This window comes from Vulpes vulpes, chromosome 14 (assembly GCF_048418805.1).
Source record: "Vulpes vulpes isolate BD-2025 chromosome 14, VulVul3, whole genome shotgun sequence".
NCBI lineage: Eukaryota > Metazoa > Chordata > Mammalia > Carnivora > Canidae > Vulpes > Vulpes vulpes.
Window position 1 is genome coordinate 72,017,425 of NC_132793.1, and position 20,814 is coordinate 72,038,238.

The window sequence follows — 20,814 nt, forward strand, 5'->3', positions numbered from 1 at the left end:
TGGACCAAATTATCCAGAAGTATATTGGATAGAATGGGGTGTAAAATAATCCCCACGGGATGCACCCAGTATAAAAACTTTATGTGGCAGAGACCTGTCTCGGTCATTCACTGCTGAATCCAGGGCCTAGGACAGTGCCTGACACATAGGAAGTTCTCAACAAATAGAGAGGGAATGAAAAATGAGGGAATGGAGGAAAATCTGTGTGGACAGAAACGTGATGTTTTTGAGATAGAATCTCAAAATGATGTTTTTAGATAGAATCTTCTAGCCAGTAAATTAACCTCCTAAATGTATAACAGTTTGAACATAATATTTTGTATTTTTCTTGAGGATATCACGCACGTTCTGGAGATTACCTGCATTCACTACAAACTAATTATATGACTTTGGATGAAGGACTTGGGTTTTCTACAGCTGATCTCCCATTAATTAGACAGTAACAGCATCTCCTTCACAGGCTCTGCTGGGAGATGATACACATAAAGCACTTGGCCTGGTTCATAGGAAACATTCTGTAAATGTGAAGTATCTCTCTTCCTATTGCGTGTTTTTTTCATGTTTGAGATTAATGCATAACTGTGTAGATATAAACACTATCAGAATTACTCGTTCAGTTTTTGCAGGTACCTAGAAAATCACTTCTCTGCCAGCCACAAAATCATTTCATCCAAGCCAGCAGCTTAACTTTGTGATGGAACTAGACCATAAAAATGTTGGTGCACATTAGCATTTCAAGTTGTAAATAACCAGACCAGTCACAGTATAGTAAAAGAAGGATTTTAGGTTTCTTTGGTGAAACAAAAGCAGGTATAAAAAGTTACAAAGGTTTTAGATTTTCATTCACAAAAAAAAAAAAAAAAAAAAAAAAAAAATACCGACAGTCATTCACATTTTACACTATACACGTTATAATATAAATACAGGAACATATTATGTGCATTGTAATGAAAGAGAAAATTGAACCCTAATAGAGGTTACCACAGTGTTGTTCTGTGCTATGGAACTCCCAAAGGTGGATTACACTTAGTGCAGCAACCAAGGAAACTTGCTCAGAGACACTGAAGATGATGGCAGCTACTTTTGTTCCTTCTAAGCCAAAGGAGGTTTCATGAAAAAGAATCCATGCTGGGTCTGCTCTTTTTTGTATTTTATTTGTTGTCTACTATTCTCAAGGTTGCTCTAACTGAAATTTAACTGAAATTAGGGAAAGACTCCTAAATGCCTTCTTTCCATCACAGGTTTTCTCTTTAGACATTAAATTAAGTGGATAATGATTCAAATTCATCTTCAGCAGTCACTTTATTCAAATAAAGGGGAGAAAACACAGTAGGAAGAGATAGGGAGAAATGTCAACACGTACACTCCACCTAACAGGAAGAAATGCCCACACTCTACCTATAACTCCTTGTTTAGAATGGGCAAACACCATTTGCTGGAAGCTATACATTTTCCACTCTTCTCATTATAAACACTGGATGTGTTCTAGCCATCACATTATTTAATCAGGGACAAAATACCTAGATTATAAGGTCCCAAACTGTGTGGGTGAAGCATAAAAGCTAACACTGAAAAACAACTAGCATACTATGTCCATTTTCAGGTTTGGGGGAAAAATAACATCCAATAAATTAAATCAGTATGGCTTACTTCATTTATTTATGTATGCTTCACAGCTGCAGCATTCATACATGAACATTCAAGACTTTATAAAAGATTAAAATGGTTATATATACAAAATTTCTTTCTTTGAATGTGTGTTGTTGTTTTAACAATCCCCCACCCTCCAGAACCCTTAGGTCTATATCCATTTGAAATGTGTTGATCTGCAACCTTGCAAGTTAGTGTTATGAAAGCCATTAAAAAGGAGACCTGGTTGAGTTAATAATTAGCACTTTGACCCCTAAAAAATGCTCCTGGTCCTAGAAAAGTCCTCCATTCAGGCCTTTCTCGTAAGTGAAGGAAAAGGAATGCAGCAAAGAAGAGTTCCATGGTGCGGTCCCTTGCTCCGTTGGGATCCTGTTAGCCAGGCTTCAGCATCACACGGAAGCACACTGCGCCTACGGCTGACCTGGCGCAGTGACCTGCAAGACCGTGTGTGTGTGTGTGTGTGTGTGTGTGTGTGTGTGTGTGTTAGTTGTCCAGGAAAAGCCGTCCTCAGTCTTGCTGACAAAGGGCAAGTGAAACTATTTCCAGCCTAAACAAACTACAAAAAGCAGCCGAACCAATGATTAAAGACCTCTGAGGCTCCATAATCATCATTAAATATGCCCAAACTCAGTGTGACTTTTTATTTTATATACAGGATTAAAATCAACATTAAATCATCTTATTTACATTGCCATTGGGGCTGAAATTGAGCTTTTTAAATAGTACAGTAGGCTGGTATACATTATAAAATGGTCCGCACTGGAGGCAAATAGAAAACTAAAGAAATTAGGTAGGCTGGAAATGGTTACCTCCTGCCCTCATTTTCTTTCATTTTGTTAGCTTTCTTTTTGAATGCCAATACTTTCATTTAAAACGTTTTGGGAGCATAGCAACCCCAAATGACTGGACGGTGGTCCAAAAATCCAAACCAACTGATAATACTTCTCGAGGTGATAGGAAAGGCACAGGAAGTTAGGACTTTGGCTGAAATGATGAAAACACATGTTCGCCATTTTAGGGATCAGCGCCTGGACTCCTGCCACCTTCGGCTCCAACGGTGATCATGTTTTGATGTATTTATTGAATTGTCCTTTGCTGATGAAGAATTTTTAAAGTATTTCTTAGAGTAAGTCCTTTGGTATGCAGACGCTACATGGAAGGAAAGAAAGAAAGAAAGAAAACACAACAATATTACTTGCTCCATACCCTAAACTACCAATACCATAGCCGTAAAATGAGGGTGTCTAGTAGTTGTTATAGCACGGTTGTCCATTCTTTCTAAAGGACCACTTACGGTTCATGCAGGTAATTTTAGGCATAGCCCATCTTCCATTTCCTAGGCAACGGATAGTTGGAAGGTGGCGTTGAATGAAACCATCTTTGCAGTGATATCTAATCAGGGAGTTGATTTCATAACGAGGTTTCATCTTTCCAAAGGTCTTGGCATTTTCTACAACAGGGGGCTGGCCGCAAGCAACTAAAGAAAAGTAAATTGAGTTATTGCCAAATAATCTAAATATTTCTATTAGTATAAGACTCTTTTTTTTCCCCCTCTTTCCCTTTTTCTGCTATCCAACAAAGCACCCTCATCAAAGGTAATCATTTAGAATTAAAGAATTGAAATGCTTCAAGAGAAAAACTAAATACTGAGGCTCTGGGCCTTGTTTGAATCTCAGATCATATCACCTTCCATGTGTTTTACTAAAGAACCACTGGGCTAAATGATCATTTATCCAACTATCCATCTGCAAAGGTCATTTTCTGAAAAATTGCAAATTAAAAAGCATGTGTCTCATGCCAACATGTGGCTTGTTGGTATTGTCTCCATCAGCATCCTAAAGTTTGCATTTACTACCCGCCTTCAACTGGAACAATAATGGATTTGTGACAATTAACTATCACAGTCACCTCTCTGAAAAAACAATCTATAATAACATGATAGTTTTAAAATACAGACCAAATATGGACAACATATGGACTCCTCAGTGTAAAGAAAATATCTCTGGTTCCCTTTATGTTTATTTGCTCTGTCTTCTGCCTAGAAACAGGGAAAGTCAGGGCATAGCTTTCATGCCTCATTTTTGTAATTAACTCATAAATATCAGCTCTTGAAAAGGGTAAATGAAGATAAATCTTGGAGTATATAACCATCATTAAAAATCATTAATTAATCATTAAAAATGATTTCATTCGCAATGAAAAATTCTGAATATCAACAAGCCTAGCAATGCAGAAATAATAAAAATGAAACAGCAGCAAAAGAAACCTTGCATTTTTGAAATTCAAAAATTGAATTTTCAATTCTTTGAAAATTTGAATCAATGGGAAAATTGATTCAACTGAATTTGTATTAACTTACAGTTTAATTCAACATTAGTATGCTTGTTTCAAATTACATACTTCAAAAATTAGTTTTTATTAAGTGATTATGTTTTGTTAAATATCTAATAAAAATATAACTTAACTTCAATGTAATTTCCCTAAATGGCATTCCCTTTCCAATAGTTTACTTTGAGGATTCTGATATCACAAAGCCCACAGAACATGTTATATGCTCTCATGAAATAATTTAAATCTTCAACAGGAGAATGATTACCAGAAACTTTGGTACCAAGATGTTTGGATGTCAACATCCTAATATCAAAAGTTTACAAATATTAAATTTATTTACATATTCAGAAGGCTGTTTACAACTATATCTTTTGCAATGACAAATGTGGTTTCACTTAAATATTTTGTTCCTCTAATTTATTTCTGCCTGACAAAACAGCTTGGAACCTACTGACTGCATGAAACACAATCCAAGCATATCTTTTAATTCACATACGAGATTGTCACTGAGATATAACCAAAAAATAAATTATAAAGTCATGCTATCTATAACTAACAAATTAGAAGTAATTGTGCATATGAATATTTGATCATCAGAAATTCGTATAAGCTGAAATTTCTATAAAAATATGTCATTTTCAATTAGTGAACCACACTATGTATATGGATCAATGATAACCCCAATCTGAAATATCTGTAGCCTATACTAGTCCAGATACTAGCAAGTATCAGATAGAATGAAACCAAAGAGATATAGAAGGTTAAAAAAAACTATCAGTTAGATAATTCGTTTATACTTGATTATGTGCTTTGCCAACAAATTAAAAGTTGTCATTATCAATGTACAGATTTTTTCCAAGTCTACTTATATATGAAGACTTATAATAAAGCTAAAATAATTCAATGAGTGTGGCATTGGAAAGGACAGGCAAATAGACCAGAAATAGACCCACACATATATATGCTTGACACTTGACAGAAGTAACATGGCAAAAATAGTGAGGGAAAGGTAATTTTTTCACTTGGACAGGTGGGTATTAGTTTGCCTAATACTCCAAAGAGTACATAGGAAATCAATTCTAGATAGTTAAAAATATAGAAAATATAAAAGGCAAAAACTATAAGACATTTACAAAACAATATAGAATATCTTTCTGACCTTAGAGTAGGTAAAGATTTCTTCGGCTACAAAAAGGTTTGAACCATAAAGGAAAAATAAAACAAAGTGAAGAATTCGGTTCATCACTAAATACCGCAGGGTAAAAGTAAAACAATCTATAAACTGGGAGAAGATATTTGCAACATATATAATTGTCAAGGGATTACTAACCAGGATATAAAAAGGATGCCAATTAATCATCATATAAAAGAAAAGCAATCAATTAAAAAAAATAAGGAACAGATACAAACAGAAACATCACAAGAGTTATAAGTGAATGACGTATATGAAATGATAATCAGGGAAAAGCAGCCAAGAAAATGCAAATTAAATCACACAAGATAACATTTTATATCCACTAGATGGCAAAAATCTCAAAGTCCAATAATATCAAATGTTAGAGAAGATGTGGAGTAACAGGAACTCTCACATATTGCTGGTGGGAGTGTAAATTGGTACAACTAGTTTGGAAAAAAATAGGCATTTTCTAGTAAATTTGATGGTACATATAGCCTATGAGTCAGCAATGTCACTCCTGGAAAAATCCCCCAGGGAGGCTCACAAAGAGTTACTAGGAACAAGTTCAAGAATGTTCTTAGAAACACTGTAATAGCAAAAACACTCAAGATAACCCAAATGTCTACTGACAGGAGAAGTGGTAAATAAAATATTATATAATTAGTTATACATAAAATACTGCAAGCAGCAAAATGAAGAAATACAGCTAAATGTATCAACATAGATAAATCTCACAAAAAGTGAACAAAAAAAAAAAAGCAAGTCACAAAATGCATACAGTATGACTTTACCTGAAGTTCAAGAATGTGCAAAACTAAGTGATCTGTTATTTACAATTACAAGCTTGTGTGATAATGTTAAAGAGAAAAGTAAGGGAATTAAGTCATTATGTATGGTTGGAATTGGGAAATAAATAGATGGGATTGTAAGGAACCTGCAGGATGCTCCAAAGGTACGTGGCTGGTATTCACTGTGTTCTTAATATATATATATATATATATATGCCTCTGAGAACGATGTTACCAAGAACAACTAGCAACTACTCAAGAACAAGACATGACTGAGAGCAACCTAGAACATGGAAGTGAGGCTGAGGCCCTCCCCTACACCTGAGAACAAGACAGACCACATCAGTAGGCTAAGCGTAGGGGTTACACGCGGACTACTTTGCTCCTCCTCCAGGACCCTGCAGCACCATGTGGAGAGGTCTTCCCTGAGTCCCAGCTTCCCCTGGGAAGACCACCAGCCTCCCCCGGCACCGTGGGATGCTTTGTTGGAGGCCTACCACGCACTGTACCACAGGGATGATGGGGGCATCTTTGGGGCCCAGCTACTGGGGCTCGGACTGTGATGGTGAAGTGGGGAGGGGCTGGCAACAACCAGCACATGGGTCTTGGCAGAGCAGATTTATACCTGCAGTGCCTAAGTCGTAACCCCAGTCGTAACCCCAGGCAGCAGCTTTGCTCACCTGCAGAGCCAAGGCAGAGGCACACTCTGATCAGGAACTTGGCTGCCTGATTCAGATCCTCAAATGAGGAGTTTTGCCCCCCTCAAGCCTGGTTTGCTCACATCCGGGCAAGGTGCTGAGTCACAGCCCCACCTGCTGTGGAGAGTTTTCCAGCAACTCTGACCAGTGGGGCTGATGACAACTCCAAAAAACCCAATTAAAAAAAGGGCAAAGGGCCTGAATAGACATTTCTCCAGAGACACATAACAGGCCAAGAGGGATATGAAAAGATGCTCAACATCACATCACTAGTCACTAGGGAAATGCAAATCAAAACCATAATCACCTATCACTCATACCTGTTAGAATGCCTATTATTAAAAAGACAAGAGATAACAGATGCTGGTGAGGATGAGGAGAAAAGGGAACCCATGCAGGACTGTAAATTGGTACAGCTATTAGGAAAGTCGGAGGAAGTTTGGGGGAATCCTCAAAAAATTAAAATAGAACTGCCATATATCCAGTAATTCTGCTTCTGGGAACATATCCAGAGGTAGCAAAAATCCTAACTCAAAAAGATACCCGCATGCCCGTGTTCACTGCAGCACTGCTTACTACAGCCAAGACAGGGAGTCAACCTAAGTGCCCACCGATGAGTGAGTGCGTAAATCAGCTGTGCTATATATACACAGGCGTCCGATGGAATATTGCTCAGCCATAAAAAGTGGAATTCCATCATTTGTGACCACACGGATGGGCCTGGAGGGCATTAAGCAATGTGAAGTATGTCAGAGAAAGAGACATACTATATGGTTTCCTTCCCATGTGGGATCTAAAGCAAATCTAAAAATCTAAATATGTATAATCTAAAACAAACAAAAAAACAGGAAGAGGAGAAAAAAAAACCCAAACAGACTCAGAAAAGAAGATCAGACACATGGTTACTAGTTGGGGGCGGGGGGTGGGGGAAGGAGGTGGGGGGATTTGTAAGTGGTCAAAGGTACAACAAATTCCAGTTATATGATAAATAAGGACTAAGGACGCAATGTAACATGATGACTGTGGCTAACACTGCTGTATGATGTGCAGGAATAAAATAATAAATCCTAACAGTTCTCATCACAAGGAGAAAATTTTTTCCCCTTTCTTCTTTTCTTCTTTCTCTTCCTTTTATCTATGTGAGAAGATGGATGTCAGCCAACCTGTGGTAATCATGTCACAACACATGTAAGTCAAGCTGCCACGTGGTATGCCTTAAACTTAATGTCAATTATGTCTTCTTAAAACTGGGAAAAATGCCTTTTACATATACTGTAACCCTCTTTCCAAGTATTTAATTGAAAGAATTACTTAGGTCTGTCTGGTTGAAGGTGTCTAAGATAATCTGAAAAAAGAAACGAGTCTTTTATAAAAGTCTATAGGCATTCATAAAATTCCCCAGAGTATTGATTACCAAAAAGTTAAGTCTCTATGACTAAAAATCAGATGGTAGGAAGATAAAATAAAATAATCATTTTGTTTGGTTTGGTTTTCCCTTTAGTGAGGTGGAACCGATTTTTTCTAAATCTCTTTCCCCTTCAGGAAATGTAAACCAACGTGCTGTTTTTGTGAAACGTCTGTGGCTGTAGGCTGTGATGGTCACCCTGGGGGCAGTTCTCTTCCTCGCCACCCTCCCCCCAGGGATGGCGGTAAAGTTGAGAGACACTGACGCTTATTCCAAGGCAGAGAAGGTGGATGTGGATGGAAAAGACTGTTACTGGCATTCAGTGCCTCGAGGGCAGAAATGCTGCGGAAACCGTCTACAGTGCACAGGACAGCCCCCACAAGTAAGCATTTTTCTGGACCAAAAGATGAAGAGTGCTACTGTTGAGAAACCCTACTTTAGGGTGAAAACAAAACAAAACAAAACAAAACAAAACAAAACACCCAGGGGAAATACAAGAATGTTTGACCACAAAGGGGAAAGCATGACTCCAGGGAACATCTGGAGATCTAACCAGGCAAATGCCACTCTCAGATTGAGACAAACAGTTCATTAAAGACTTCTGATGCTAGAAGCAGGGAAAACAGCAAATACTTGATTTGCTATTTTCACAAGTCTTGTGGCAAAAGTGCCCGAGTGATGCACAGAGCCAGGGAAGCCGCTCACACAGAAAGGCTGTTCACAATCATTTCTGCTTTAGGTAAGAGAACAGCAGAGAGAGTGACCCGGCTCACAGCTGAGTTTCATCCGAGCTCTCTGCATCTCAGTGTTTTCTTTCTTCTGATAGAATGTCTTACTATTAGAGTTTAAGTCTTTGCCAAAACATCTACAGAGTGTGTACTTTTAGTTGATTATTTTTTTTTATCCAAAGACAAATAAATCAAGTGGATTTCATATTTTGCATTTGTACTCATACTTGATGAAAAGGTCTGGGTACATTTAGAGGCTAAATTTTCATGTTCTAACACCATTATCAATTGTAAGCAGGTTAAAAGATTTTGATGGAATTCCTATTTTTTAAAGGAAGAAGTCTACACAGCGTGTCTTGGAAATTCAAACAAATTGGTCAGTAATGAACACTTTTTAAAATCAGCATTCTTCATTTTATCTGTTTGATGTCGACTAAGCAAATCTCATGACAGAGCTTACATTTCAAATGTTATTATTTTATCATGTGTTGAAGGTATCAACCAGAGATACAGTAATGTTGTTTCCGTGCTAGGAGCTCCTAAGGGAATGGTTAAAAAATTCAAATGCCTACAAAGACCAGGCATTTTGCCACAAGGAGAGAAGGAACAAAGCTAGAGACTACAGTCCCCACTGAAGGAGAGCAGTGGTTTTCAGCTCCAGCACTTCAGAGCACTGATAAATTTGAACATGGACCAAATGGTACCAGTTCTAATTTTTTTTTTTTGAAAAGTAAAAAATTCAGATCATTTTATAATATATCCCAGTTTTTAAATGTTGACAACTAATTTTTTTAAATGTTCTCCTCATCAGAATAAGCAGGTGGATAGGCTCTTGGACTGACACTTTATTTTTCTTAAAGCTACTGCCAGGTAGTTTTTTTTGTTTTTTGTTTTTTTGTTTTTTTTGGTTGTTTTGTTTTTTTAATATAAATGCTACATTGTTATCTTAGCATCTGAAATCTAAGGTAAAGACATTATTGAAAACAAACTTCAAATGTATTGGAAGAGCGAAATATTCCAGGGGCAGTAAGAGATGCTGTAGTGACATCCAGTTCATGTATTGAAGTAATAAAGTGGATTTTTTCCTGAATTCGCTTGATAATAATGCAGATTAAGTGTGCATTATTAACTAATCATTACCTGTTCCTTTCTTGCAGGTATAAGTGAGATGATAATTGCAGGGAACATCATTCCACTGGCCATTCTCATGCCAAATGATTACAACACAGTCCTCTCCAGCAGAAAAGAAGCTGTCCGGCTGGTTGGGCCTCCAGTTCTCATATTGCTGTGAAAATGGAGGAAGAACAGAGCTTGAGTCGTAAAAAGGAGCAAATGATAAGGTGACAAGTCTCGACGTCACAATGGAATTAGAACAACAACAACTTCTTATGAACTATCTAACTGAAATCATTCTAATGGTAAAGAAAGAGATTTTTACACTGAGTGGAAAATATATTATGTATCTCAAAGTCTCTCTTCAACAAATATGTATTTGCCCCCGTTTAGCAGTGAGATACATCTGAGAAATTTTGTTCTAGTTATCCTAGATTTCTAAATATATAATCAATGCTCAATTTAAGAAATTTAATCATGTTATTATTATTAAATGTAACAATAGTAGTGGAAGTAGAGAAAAGAATCCCTAATCTTGTGACCCTGTCATGTTTCCTCCTAGGCCTTAAGTGCATGTGTAATGTTATGTAGTTGTGATTATAGTGCAATAGGATCTTCATTTTTCCTTTAACATCTTTATCACTATAATGTACCTTTTCTTGCCTTATTGTGTGATTGTTTTTATCTAAGTTCGTGAATTTGGTTAAAAAAATTGAGATGTTTGCTCTATTTTTTATAGTTACCCAATATACACATACCCATCATTTTATATTTAACCTTCCTGAGTAAGGTCGTAGATGTGATTCCTATGTACACCATACAGTTAAGTTTTGGTTTACAATCTAAACTGGAAGTTGTATTCTCTTAATAAAAACATTTATCACATTTAAGTATATTGATATAAACGATAAGCTTTTAAAAATATATCTTACTTTAGGGCACTGGGCAGCTCAGTCAGTTAAGCATCTGACTCTTGGTTTCGGCTCAAGTCATGATCTCATGGGCTCCACGCCCAGTGGGAAGTGTGCTTGAGAGTCTCTCCCTCTGGCCCCTCCCCCCACTCACAGGTGTGCAGCACGTGCTCTCTTCCACCAAAGTAACACCTGTCATTTATTTAGCACCTATAATGGATGAAGCTCTCTACTAGGTGCTTGGTATGTATTATCTCTTACAAGAATCCAACAGGATTGGGGTAACTTGGGCCTCTGAGATGCAAAGCACTCAGGACTCTGAGGTTTATATTCAATTTCTTAATACTTTAAAATGCTTTTCCATAACTAGTAAGTATATGAAAAACACAGGCCCTATGCCTATTCAAAAATAATAAACTTTGGACTATGAGAGAGTGACCTTCTAGTTTTGGGTTCCTTGTAACTAGAATGTGATATGGGACACGTTTATTCAGTGTCTTTCTACCTTTCTGGCTCAACTTGAGAATCACTTTTTCAATACGCTTTGCCTACTATCATGTTGTGTATCACATCTAACACTGACAGCACTGGTGGAGACAAACTGCCTTCACTTAGTAGAAGGACAGGTTCAGATTTATGTGAAGATGGCTAATATGACTATCTTTTCCATGCCTACAGATTTGTAAGTCTTTCCTTGAATTATATTTAAAATAAGTCTGTTGCTTAAAACAATGAATTAAGAGATTTTATTTGGGAATGATAAAGTCCAAGAGGAAAGAACTGTATGTAAGGTGAAGGCAACTGTTTCCAATTCAGGGCATGCCCCCCTACACCCCAAAAAAAGAAAGAAAGAAAAAACATAACATCATGGCTACTCTTATGTCTTTTAAAACCATATAGTACATAGATTAGAAAATATTTGTAATTTTTCTTTCTTCTCAGAAAAACAAATAGCTTTTAAAACTAAAAGTGTGGCAAAAAACAAAACAAACAAACAAAAAAACCTTAATCTTTGATAAAATCACTTGTGAGAAGATCTAAAGTTGGAAAGCCTACAAATTAAGAGACTTACTTACTTTTCCTTCAATCTCTCTGCCTAGCTTTGCTTTAAAATCCTCCTGAATCATGACAAAATTAAGATAGGAGATAAGAGATCCCTGCTATGTAAAAAAAAGTCTTTGGAAAGTAATAAAATGCACAGAACCAAGATAAGCTTAATAAAGATATTGTGGTGTTTTGTTTTGTTTTGTTGGGGTGGGGGTGTTGGGGTTTGTTTGTTTTTGGCAAAACACAGAATGAAAAGTGTTTTTATTTTTCTGGTAGAAATCCAGGAATTATATGGACTGAAATCCAATTCTAATAGCCTCAATGGTACCGCAGACTTACTGCCCAGAAAGCCTTGGGTAGGATGTTCACAGGACCATACTCACCAAAGCATGACTGGCAGGTCTCCCTGCAACCAGGAACTGATATTTGCTCTAAAATGAGTTTCTAATTAATTCTCTATTTTCCTTTTCCTTGTGAACTTCCCTTGCCTTATCATCTCTCACCCTCCACCCATGAAGCCTTTCTTGTGTGTGTGTGTGTGTGTGTGTGTGGTTTTGCTATTCTTTTTAAATAGATAATAAGGAAATGGAACAAGAAAGCAGGGATATAAATCATATTCAGCCTGTTGCTGATACATAACTAAGTCGTCTTTAACAGACAAAGTAAAGCAGGATCAAAATAAAAATGATTAAACTAAACTAAATTAAATTAATAAAGGAATAGGAATTCCTTGAAACTAAACTAAAGTAATAAAGGAATAGGAATTCCTTGAAACTAACAAATATCTGTATTTAATATTTTTAATGGCCAAAGGTTCTAGAGTTCCCCAAACACTTATGGATTTTGGAGCTCAATAATTTCTAGGTTACTTTCTAACTAACCTCTTATAGGAAATGAGTAAAAAGTCCTCAAAGATGGAAAATTTTCCAACATCTCCATAGAATGTACAAACGTACAACGCTCCCCGCTTCCTTGTCCCTACTCACACTGCTCATTTCTCTTCCTTGCTTTATTTGTCTTAACAACTAATAAATTCTAATGTCCTTTATAATTTATGTATTGTATTATCTTCTCCTTAGTAGAATGTAAGCTCATTGAAGACACGAATTTGGGGTTCTTTTGTTTACTAGTATATCCTCAAGGCCAGGAACTATGCTTGGCACACACTGGTAATATTTAATAAATAATTAGATATTTGGGAATAGTGAACAACAGCCTGTGTTGCAGTCTTCCTTATCCATTTCTACTTCTAATTGAAGATGTTTGCTGCTCCCAGATGGCAATAATGGTGAGACAGGCAATAACCATTCTGGAAAACAGTTGGTAATACCTATCAGGAGCCTCAAAAAGTTCCAACCCTTAGACCCCCAAATTCCACTTCTAAAATTCTATCCTAAAGAGTAATCAGAGATGTAAACAATAGTTTATCTAAAATATTATTTATACTAGCAGTAAATGGGTAAAAATCTTTTGCAGTTAATATGTACTCAATAAATTATGGCATGGGTATGGTCAGACAAGTGGCATATTATATAACCATTAAATATCTTGTCTGTGAAAAATATACAAGGAGATGCAAAATACTAAAAGAAGTGTTAAGTTAAAATTAAAAAGCAAAATACTAAAAATACACAGTGATCCAAATTCTACACACTCTCAGATACAGCAGCGCGCGTGTGTGTACCCATGTGCATGTCTGTGAAAAACCAAAGGAAATGAGGTGAAATATGACAAAGTTCATATCTGAGTTATATGAGACAGATATTTTATTTATTTTTTTCTAAGATTTTATTTATTTTTTTATTTATTCATGATAGAGAGAGAGAGGCAGAGACACAGGCAGACGGAGAAGCAGGCTCCATGCCAGGAGCCCGACACGGGACTCGATCCCGGGACTCCAGGATCGTGCCCTGGGCCAAAGGCAGGCACCAAACCACCGAGCCACCCAGGGATCCCCAGAGATGATATTTTAGTCTATACCTTCTTATATGCTCTCCACCTCCCTAGAGTGAGCATGAATTATTTTTCTAATCAGTAAAAATGAACATGGTAAAAGGATCTATGCAGCTCTCAGGAAGAAACATAAATTTCTTAGCTAACCTTTTTCTAATCTAACCTCAACAAACAGCACTTCAACTGACCAGTTACTTGACTGCCACTGCAGCTGACGTTCCCTCCTGATCCGAACAATGACCGTCTCATTTTCACAGTGAAATGAGATTCAGATTCCATGCCACTAAAGTGATTCTCAGGGCTTAAGCTGCCCAGACTCAGACCTCTGGTAAAAGATTTAATTGTTTTTGGTGGGAATTACATTTGGCTTGCAACAGTGATTTAAAACCTGTGTTCTGTGTTGTTGCTTGGCTGAACTGTGGCTTAATGGTGCGGGACCAAACTTTGGGCCTGTGGTTTTTACAAGAATGTCTGATACCCACAGGCATGTCACACTATTACCTCATATCTGATAGCTCCATTGTGCAGATTTATTTTGGCTAGGATGCTTTGATTTTGCTCCATGTTATTGCCTAACTAGCTTAGAAAGGAAACTTCAGTGTTCTGAATAACTTTCTTTGTTTCCTCTTGAATTCTTTACAGCTTTATTTTTAATATCACTTGCGAGGGAAAGGGTATAAAAAATAAATCGTTGACTTCAGGTTTAATAATGTATTTTTTTCACTAAAGTTAAACGTTAGAAAGAGATCTCTCCTCAGGAAATCAATTCGGAGTTATAAGAATGTAATAGAGCCTCTCTCATACAGGCAGTGTCTTATACACACAGAAATGTAGATCCTTGGAATGAGCAGAGAAATATGCCCCACTCCCATTTTGTCATTTTTCTCTTCCTTTGGGATTATAAGCAAACACCCTGGGTAGTCTACCCTAGATCAACCCTCTTCTAGGGCTGGATGGACAAACTAAGAATTATTCCAAAAAGCCAGCATGGTTTGCAGAGAATTCATTTCAACACCATTGACAAAGTCAAATGCTGATCAGACCTCTGCACGTTTGTCTGTGTCTCGGAGACTCATGTTCCTCAACCCAAACCCCAAACTCTCACTACCTCCCCCAGAAACCAGAAAAAAAAGTCAAGACTGTCTAAAAAGAGAATTCTAAATTACTTTGCATTTTCACTCTCTTCGATGGCAGAGAAAATCATGACATAAAACTCAACTAGTTGATATAGAGGAAAGCCAGCTCAAGGTATACAATTTTCTACATATTCTACAACAGACTTGCACGTTATTAAGAGATAATTATTTTATATCAGTGTGAAATTCCTTAATGTTATATATCACATGACAAAAGTTACTCTTAGAGCTCCAGTTAGATGACCCTTCTCTGTCTCTGTAAAAAACAAAAGTGCCGAAAAAGACAACCAATTCAATTAAGTTGGACTTAGTAACTTTTCAGTTATTGTTTTCTCTTTCTTTTTTCCCCCAAATGGGTTCAAACAAGTTGGCTGCCAAAAGCATAAAATGATTCAAAATATCTTGGCCAGGGTGCCTGGGTGGCTCAGTAGGTTAAGCATCTGCCTTGGGCTCAGATCAAGATCTCCCTACTCAGCAGGGAGACTGCTTGTCCCTCTCCCTTTGCACCCCCTACCCTGCTCATGCTCAAATAAGTAAATACAATATTTAACACACACACACACACACACACACACACACCCTGGCCAAAATCCAACAGCTAAGCATGCATGCTTCTCTCATATGAAAATTGTCTCTCCAAACCAGAGAATTCATTTTGAACCAATCCTAATACTGAGAGGAAAAACTCAGAATAGATCCAAAAGTCTATGAAACTTTATATATGTTTAGCTTATTTTCTTCCAAATAATCTGTATTTCATTGTCAAAAATTTGTTTCTGTCTCACATTAATATAAAAGCGAAGAATTAATCCGCAGGTCTTCTGGAGCACACAGGACTTCCCTGCCTGCCAAAATTCTTCACTCTCAGAGAGTGACCTCAATTCCACAGACCTACGAGGGACTCGACTAATTTTTCTCAAGCAGCATGGCTGAAGAGCTATTCTCTCCTCTCAGCTCTTTGCAGGTCTCCAACTTCATTCCATAAACACACCAAGGAGGGTAAAGTGTGTGAGCATTTGGGGTGGGCAGGGGGTGGAGGTGGGGGTCTCTGTTTTTGAAGGTTATTAGCAATCTACTAAAGTTAGACAAGGTTTAAGTCCTTTCAAGTTAAATCTCGGATTATGTAGTGTCTAGTCCCAAGTATCATTCAGAGATACCGGACGATCTTTTATCTTTAAAATACACACCACACGGCCATGATCAATGGCCCTAAAATCTCAGCAGATAACTAGTGTCACAAGCATGAGCAAAACAGTCATGATAAAAATGTAATGTGACTAACTGAACTTTTCCTTATGCAAAGATGGATAACTGTCTTTTTTCTGAGGTTAAAAAAAATCATTTCAGAAATATAGAAGGTCTAGAAATAAACCAGTTGCTTTGCTTTAAAAAAGGAGTTTTTTGAGTTCAGCTTTGAGCATGGCTCTCAGTGAGAGAAATGAAACAAGATATCCAGTATTAATCAGTTGCTGCTGTGACAGCCCCATCCCAGCTGGTCCTTTATTGAATACACATACAAGCAAATCCATTTCTGAAGAAAAATGCAAACAGCTAGGTGGTGAAAAGGAAAGACTGGAGCAAGGAAGGTTCTTGAAGCACACAATGACTTAGTCTTATCCCTCCATGCAACATTCCAAATAGTATGTCTTCCTGTATCAAGTTAAAAAAAAAAAAAAGTCTTTACAAGAGAATGTCACTTCAAAAATCAAAACTTTGCAGGTACAAGATCATGTTTCAACCTCTAGTGGAGAAAGAAACTCCAGAACATTAAGCTCTTGTTTTTGATTCCCTTTTATCAGCATCTTAAAATGAAGAAGACTCCAAAGCAACCTATCCTATCAAAACTTAATTGACAATTATTCCTTCTCCATAATATTTGACCCATTTCCAAGTCTTTTCATTGAGTTTTTACAATTTCTTAACTTGTTCAAATAACTACAAAGAATAATCACTGGCACTAACTACTTCCCTAAAAAGTTAAGATACTCTTTAGAATCTCTTGATTTCCCTTCCTCTCCACTGAAGAGAAAACAGAATTTTCACAGACACTAGACGAAACTGAAGTTCATCTTTTTGAGATATAAGATTGACCTCTCTCTCTCTCTCTCTCTCTCTCTCTCTCACACACACACACACACACACACACACACAAGTATAATACTTCTTGGCCCTAGGGAAGAATTATCCAAGATCTTTAGAGATGCCCCTATTTCCACAGATAGGTTCTCACCATAAATACAACACAGAAGATTCAAAATGGTTAAATAGAGAAATAAATAGCAATAGGACTCTTGAGATGCTAAAACTGAGCTGTCCGTTAGATTTGATAGCTCACTGAACAATTCTTACACACTAGCCGACCACTGAGTACAGTTTGAATTTGTGCCTGAGAAAAAAATACATATTACTTCATATTGTGGATCTGCAGAGTCTCTCATGTGTAACTGAAACTGCAATTCTTGAGTCTGCAGCTGCCAAGGGCCTTACTCTATCATCTATTTATTTATGTATCAGCTACTTATCCACATATTTGGTTGTGATTTTTCAGCTTAGATGGAGTCACTTTTTATTCTTAAAACTCACTATAATGCAGATCACCTTAAATGGCCAATCAAGCCTCTATATTTTAGAACTCTTATGGATTTTGCCAAGGACACTGAAACAATTAAACACACACATTCCATTGATAAAAAAACATTCTTGACATTTGTCCAGTGAAGCTGTCCTATGACATAATATATTATTGTAATTGTTGGGAAGACTTACTAAGTCCTCCAGCTATAATTCAGAATCTTTTTCCATGAGCAGGCCAGTCACTGCTTTCTAACTGCTCCCCCTCCCCACAAACACTGCAAATTTAATTCATTGTGAAAAGGTTTCATAAGAAAGCTAAACAAGTTCTCTAGGTTCACCGATCAGTGGAACTGGCCAAGGAAAACTTTCCACTGTGTCCTATGACTGTGTATGAAGTGAAGATATGGGAAGGACTGGATCTACTATTTGCCTTGGTTGCTAGGACTTAGCACGTGACTCCATGTGTTAGCTTCACACTGCATTTGAAAAATCATCTAATTTCACATTCAGCTTTCCGGCTCACAATATAATGCAAGCCATACTAGAATCTTTAAGCTCAAAACTGCAGGAACTTACTTCATGGGGAATACTACTCTTCCTAGATCTAAGCAGAGGAACGCAGAGGCGAAGTCTTGAAACACAAAACACAATATGGCTACTAGGTGACACTCTCCACCCACGATTATATGAGGAATGACCACCTAAGTCACTTAGCAGAATTTACACCACCTCCCAAATCATGACTATTCGCTTCATGTGGCTGGATTAAAGGGTTACCTGTGATATGTCCTCTGAGTTTGTGAGGGAAAGTATGAAGAGAATACTTTGCTGGATGGACCCTCTGCTAAACCAGACTGGTTGCCTTCTCTTTTATGACAGGTCACAGCAGCTATAATCTGAATTTTTCTATCTGACTGGGAAGTTCATCCACAATAGTTTTCTCCATTTTGTCTTTTGAAATGATCAGATTATTTATATTTACATCAATGGTGACATCACATCAAAAGCAAAGCCATATGTGTAATATCCACCCCAAATCCTCGCAACAGGGCAGGTGGTAAGCAAACACCCATGCATGCAAATCAGTGTCTACAGTGTGATTCACATGTAGGTTTGTTGTTGTTTTTTTTAAGTAAAAACCCAGTCTAGACTAGCCATAAAAAGTGGCACCTGTACTAAAAGCTGATTTCTGTGTGTGCAAACCCCTCTCGTCTCCTGGAACGGTCAGTGTCGCCCCTGGACTCTCACAGCTACAAGTCATACCCAAGGCAGTGGACGCCAAGGGGAAACAGATAACCAACCACCAAGTACAAAAGCAACCTCCACAAATAGAAAACACTTTTCTGAGAGGACTGCCTCCCATTTGAAACACGCTGATAAGAAAACCACCTTTTCACCAAATAAAGAGCTCCGAATAATCACTCTGGGTTACCCACAGCCTTTCAGAACATAGGTCAAACGGTTATCTGCGAGGAAGTTAGGAGGACTACTTATTAAAGAAATCAAAACATTTGGTGACTTTAAAATGCCTCCCCCCCACCCCCAGATGGTTGTGGTACACAATAGGCATTTGTTTCCATTCTGTGGGGGGCATATTGAACTCTGTTTTACTTAACTCCTAGGGGCAAAAGACCTGCCTTCCAGGAGAGATAGAGAGTCGTCTTCTGATCCTTGTGCTTGCTTACGGTTAGCCTGGTCTGGGTCCTTCTTTATATGTGTTTTAAGGGAGGTTATGGTCTTGCTGTTGTCTTTTAGTCAAAGACCACAAGGTAAAAAATTTAAAGAACAGCTTTGTTTTAACGGAGAAAGGGACATTTGTTTTGGTGGCACTGCCCTGGGCTGGCAGGCTGGAGCTGGACCTACAAACACGAATATAAAGGCCAGAAAAGCTAACTTGGGGTCTCCTGATGGTTGTAAAAGTGGCAATATGCCCGTTATTTTCCTAGCTGGCAAATCTCTGTGCGGGACAGACAATCTGGCAGCTCTGGAGTCCAGCACTAGTCTCGTGTAATAGTGTGAGCTCACTGCCCTACAGGGCTGCAGTTCCAAATTTTCCAAAGGATGTGAGTTCTCCCCACTGTGAGAGCCCTTGGAGTGGGAGCCAGAGCCCTGCAGAGCCCTTTGCACTGCCCCCGTCAGATGGTGCCCGTGGCTCCCTCAGCCCAAGCTCCTCTGCACAGGTCTTCGGTCAGGAAGTGCTAACCATCCCAGGCAGTGGGAGACTGCCAAGACCCATTCCACATTTCTGTTTGCCTTTTCCACGAATTGCCTTAGAGTAACTAGCGATCACATTTAACCATATCTGTACGGGATTTGGGAGTTGCGTAGAGCACTGCTAGAAAAGCATCAGTGAGAAGGAACTACTGCACTGATCTTTTTTTTTTTTTTTTTTTTTAAGGATAATCCTGTTGATTATTGAGTGATTTTGCAGCCATGGCTAAGTGTCCGTCCCTCCAGCTGTGTGATGCACCCCGGGCTCACCGCATTCAAGTCAAGGCAAGGCCGGGGTGCGGGCTTCGCGTCCCAGAACTACTCTAGGACCTGCTAAAATTCACACATAGGACCCCAACAACCAGTCCTTTGTGTCAAATCAGATTGAACTGCAACACGAGTAAAGATGCTTATTGGGAGCTCAGTGGTCTTTTGCAGAACAGAAACTGCGAACCCTTCCACTCGTGAGTAATGTTCTGAAGGAGGAGGAAAGAGCATATGTTTTCCTTGGCTTGTAGGTTCATATAGTGAAGCTGTGAGGTTCGACATAATTAAATTACTGCTGATATGCAGTGTGACTTGTTCACAGACAAGCGGCATTTGACTGGGAGCTCGGGCTGCACCACAGCTGACACACACCCGTCTGCAAATCCCTGGCAGAAAGTCTTCTGATGTTTTCAGGCAGAAAAAAGTAAAACTTGGAAGTTTTTGGCTGGGGGGGTTTCATTTTGCATTGTTCTCTGCCAAATCATGGGCAATCCTTTCAAATGACCAGAAACCTACAGACAAGCTTGGAAAACACTGGGAACTAATTCTTTCTCTTGATTCTCTTTTCCATGTCCAAGCCATCTGGGAGAGGGAGGAGGATAGGGACCTCCGTGTTTATAAAAGGGAAATAATGATGAATTCCTGCAGGAAAAAAATAATGGTTTATGGCCTGCAACTTGTTACTCATTTTCTCTGCCCCTTTCAAGTGTCTCTTCCTGAGTTAAGGGCTATTCCTTTATGGTTCCTACCTCTTTTTCAAAGCTGGATTTTCTCACGTTACTTTGCGTGACAGCCTGACATGTTTATTTATGAAAAAAGTAAAGG

General features: G+C 38.1%; 1 protein-coding gene across 7 annotated transcripts in view; it reads right to left on the reverse strand.

The window, feature by feature from the left end:
- Positions 1 to 1,640: 1,640 nt before the first annotated feature.
- VCAN (versican) overlaps positions 1,641 to 20,814 on the reverse strand; it is a 111,897-nt gene continuing 92,723 nt past the window's right edge. For all 7 annotated transcript variants that reach the window (XM_072736869.1, XM_072736866.1, XM_072736868.1 and 4 more), the window contains 3 exons: positions 9,918 to 10,062; positions 2,945 to 3,127; positions 1,641 to 2,799 (listed from right to left, as the gene is read on the reverse strand). In XM_072736869.1, coding sequence (XP_072592970.1) covers positions 2,672 to 2,799; positions 2,945 to 3,127; positions 9,918 to 10,062 — 456 coding nt within the window. In that variant the 3' untranslated portion in view covers positions 1,641 to 2,671. The remainder of the gene's footprint in view (positions 2,800 to 2,944; positions 3,128 to 9,917; positions 10,063 to 20,814) is intronic.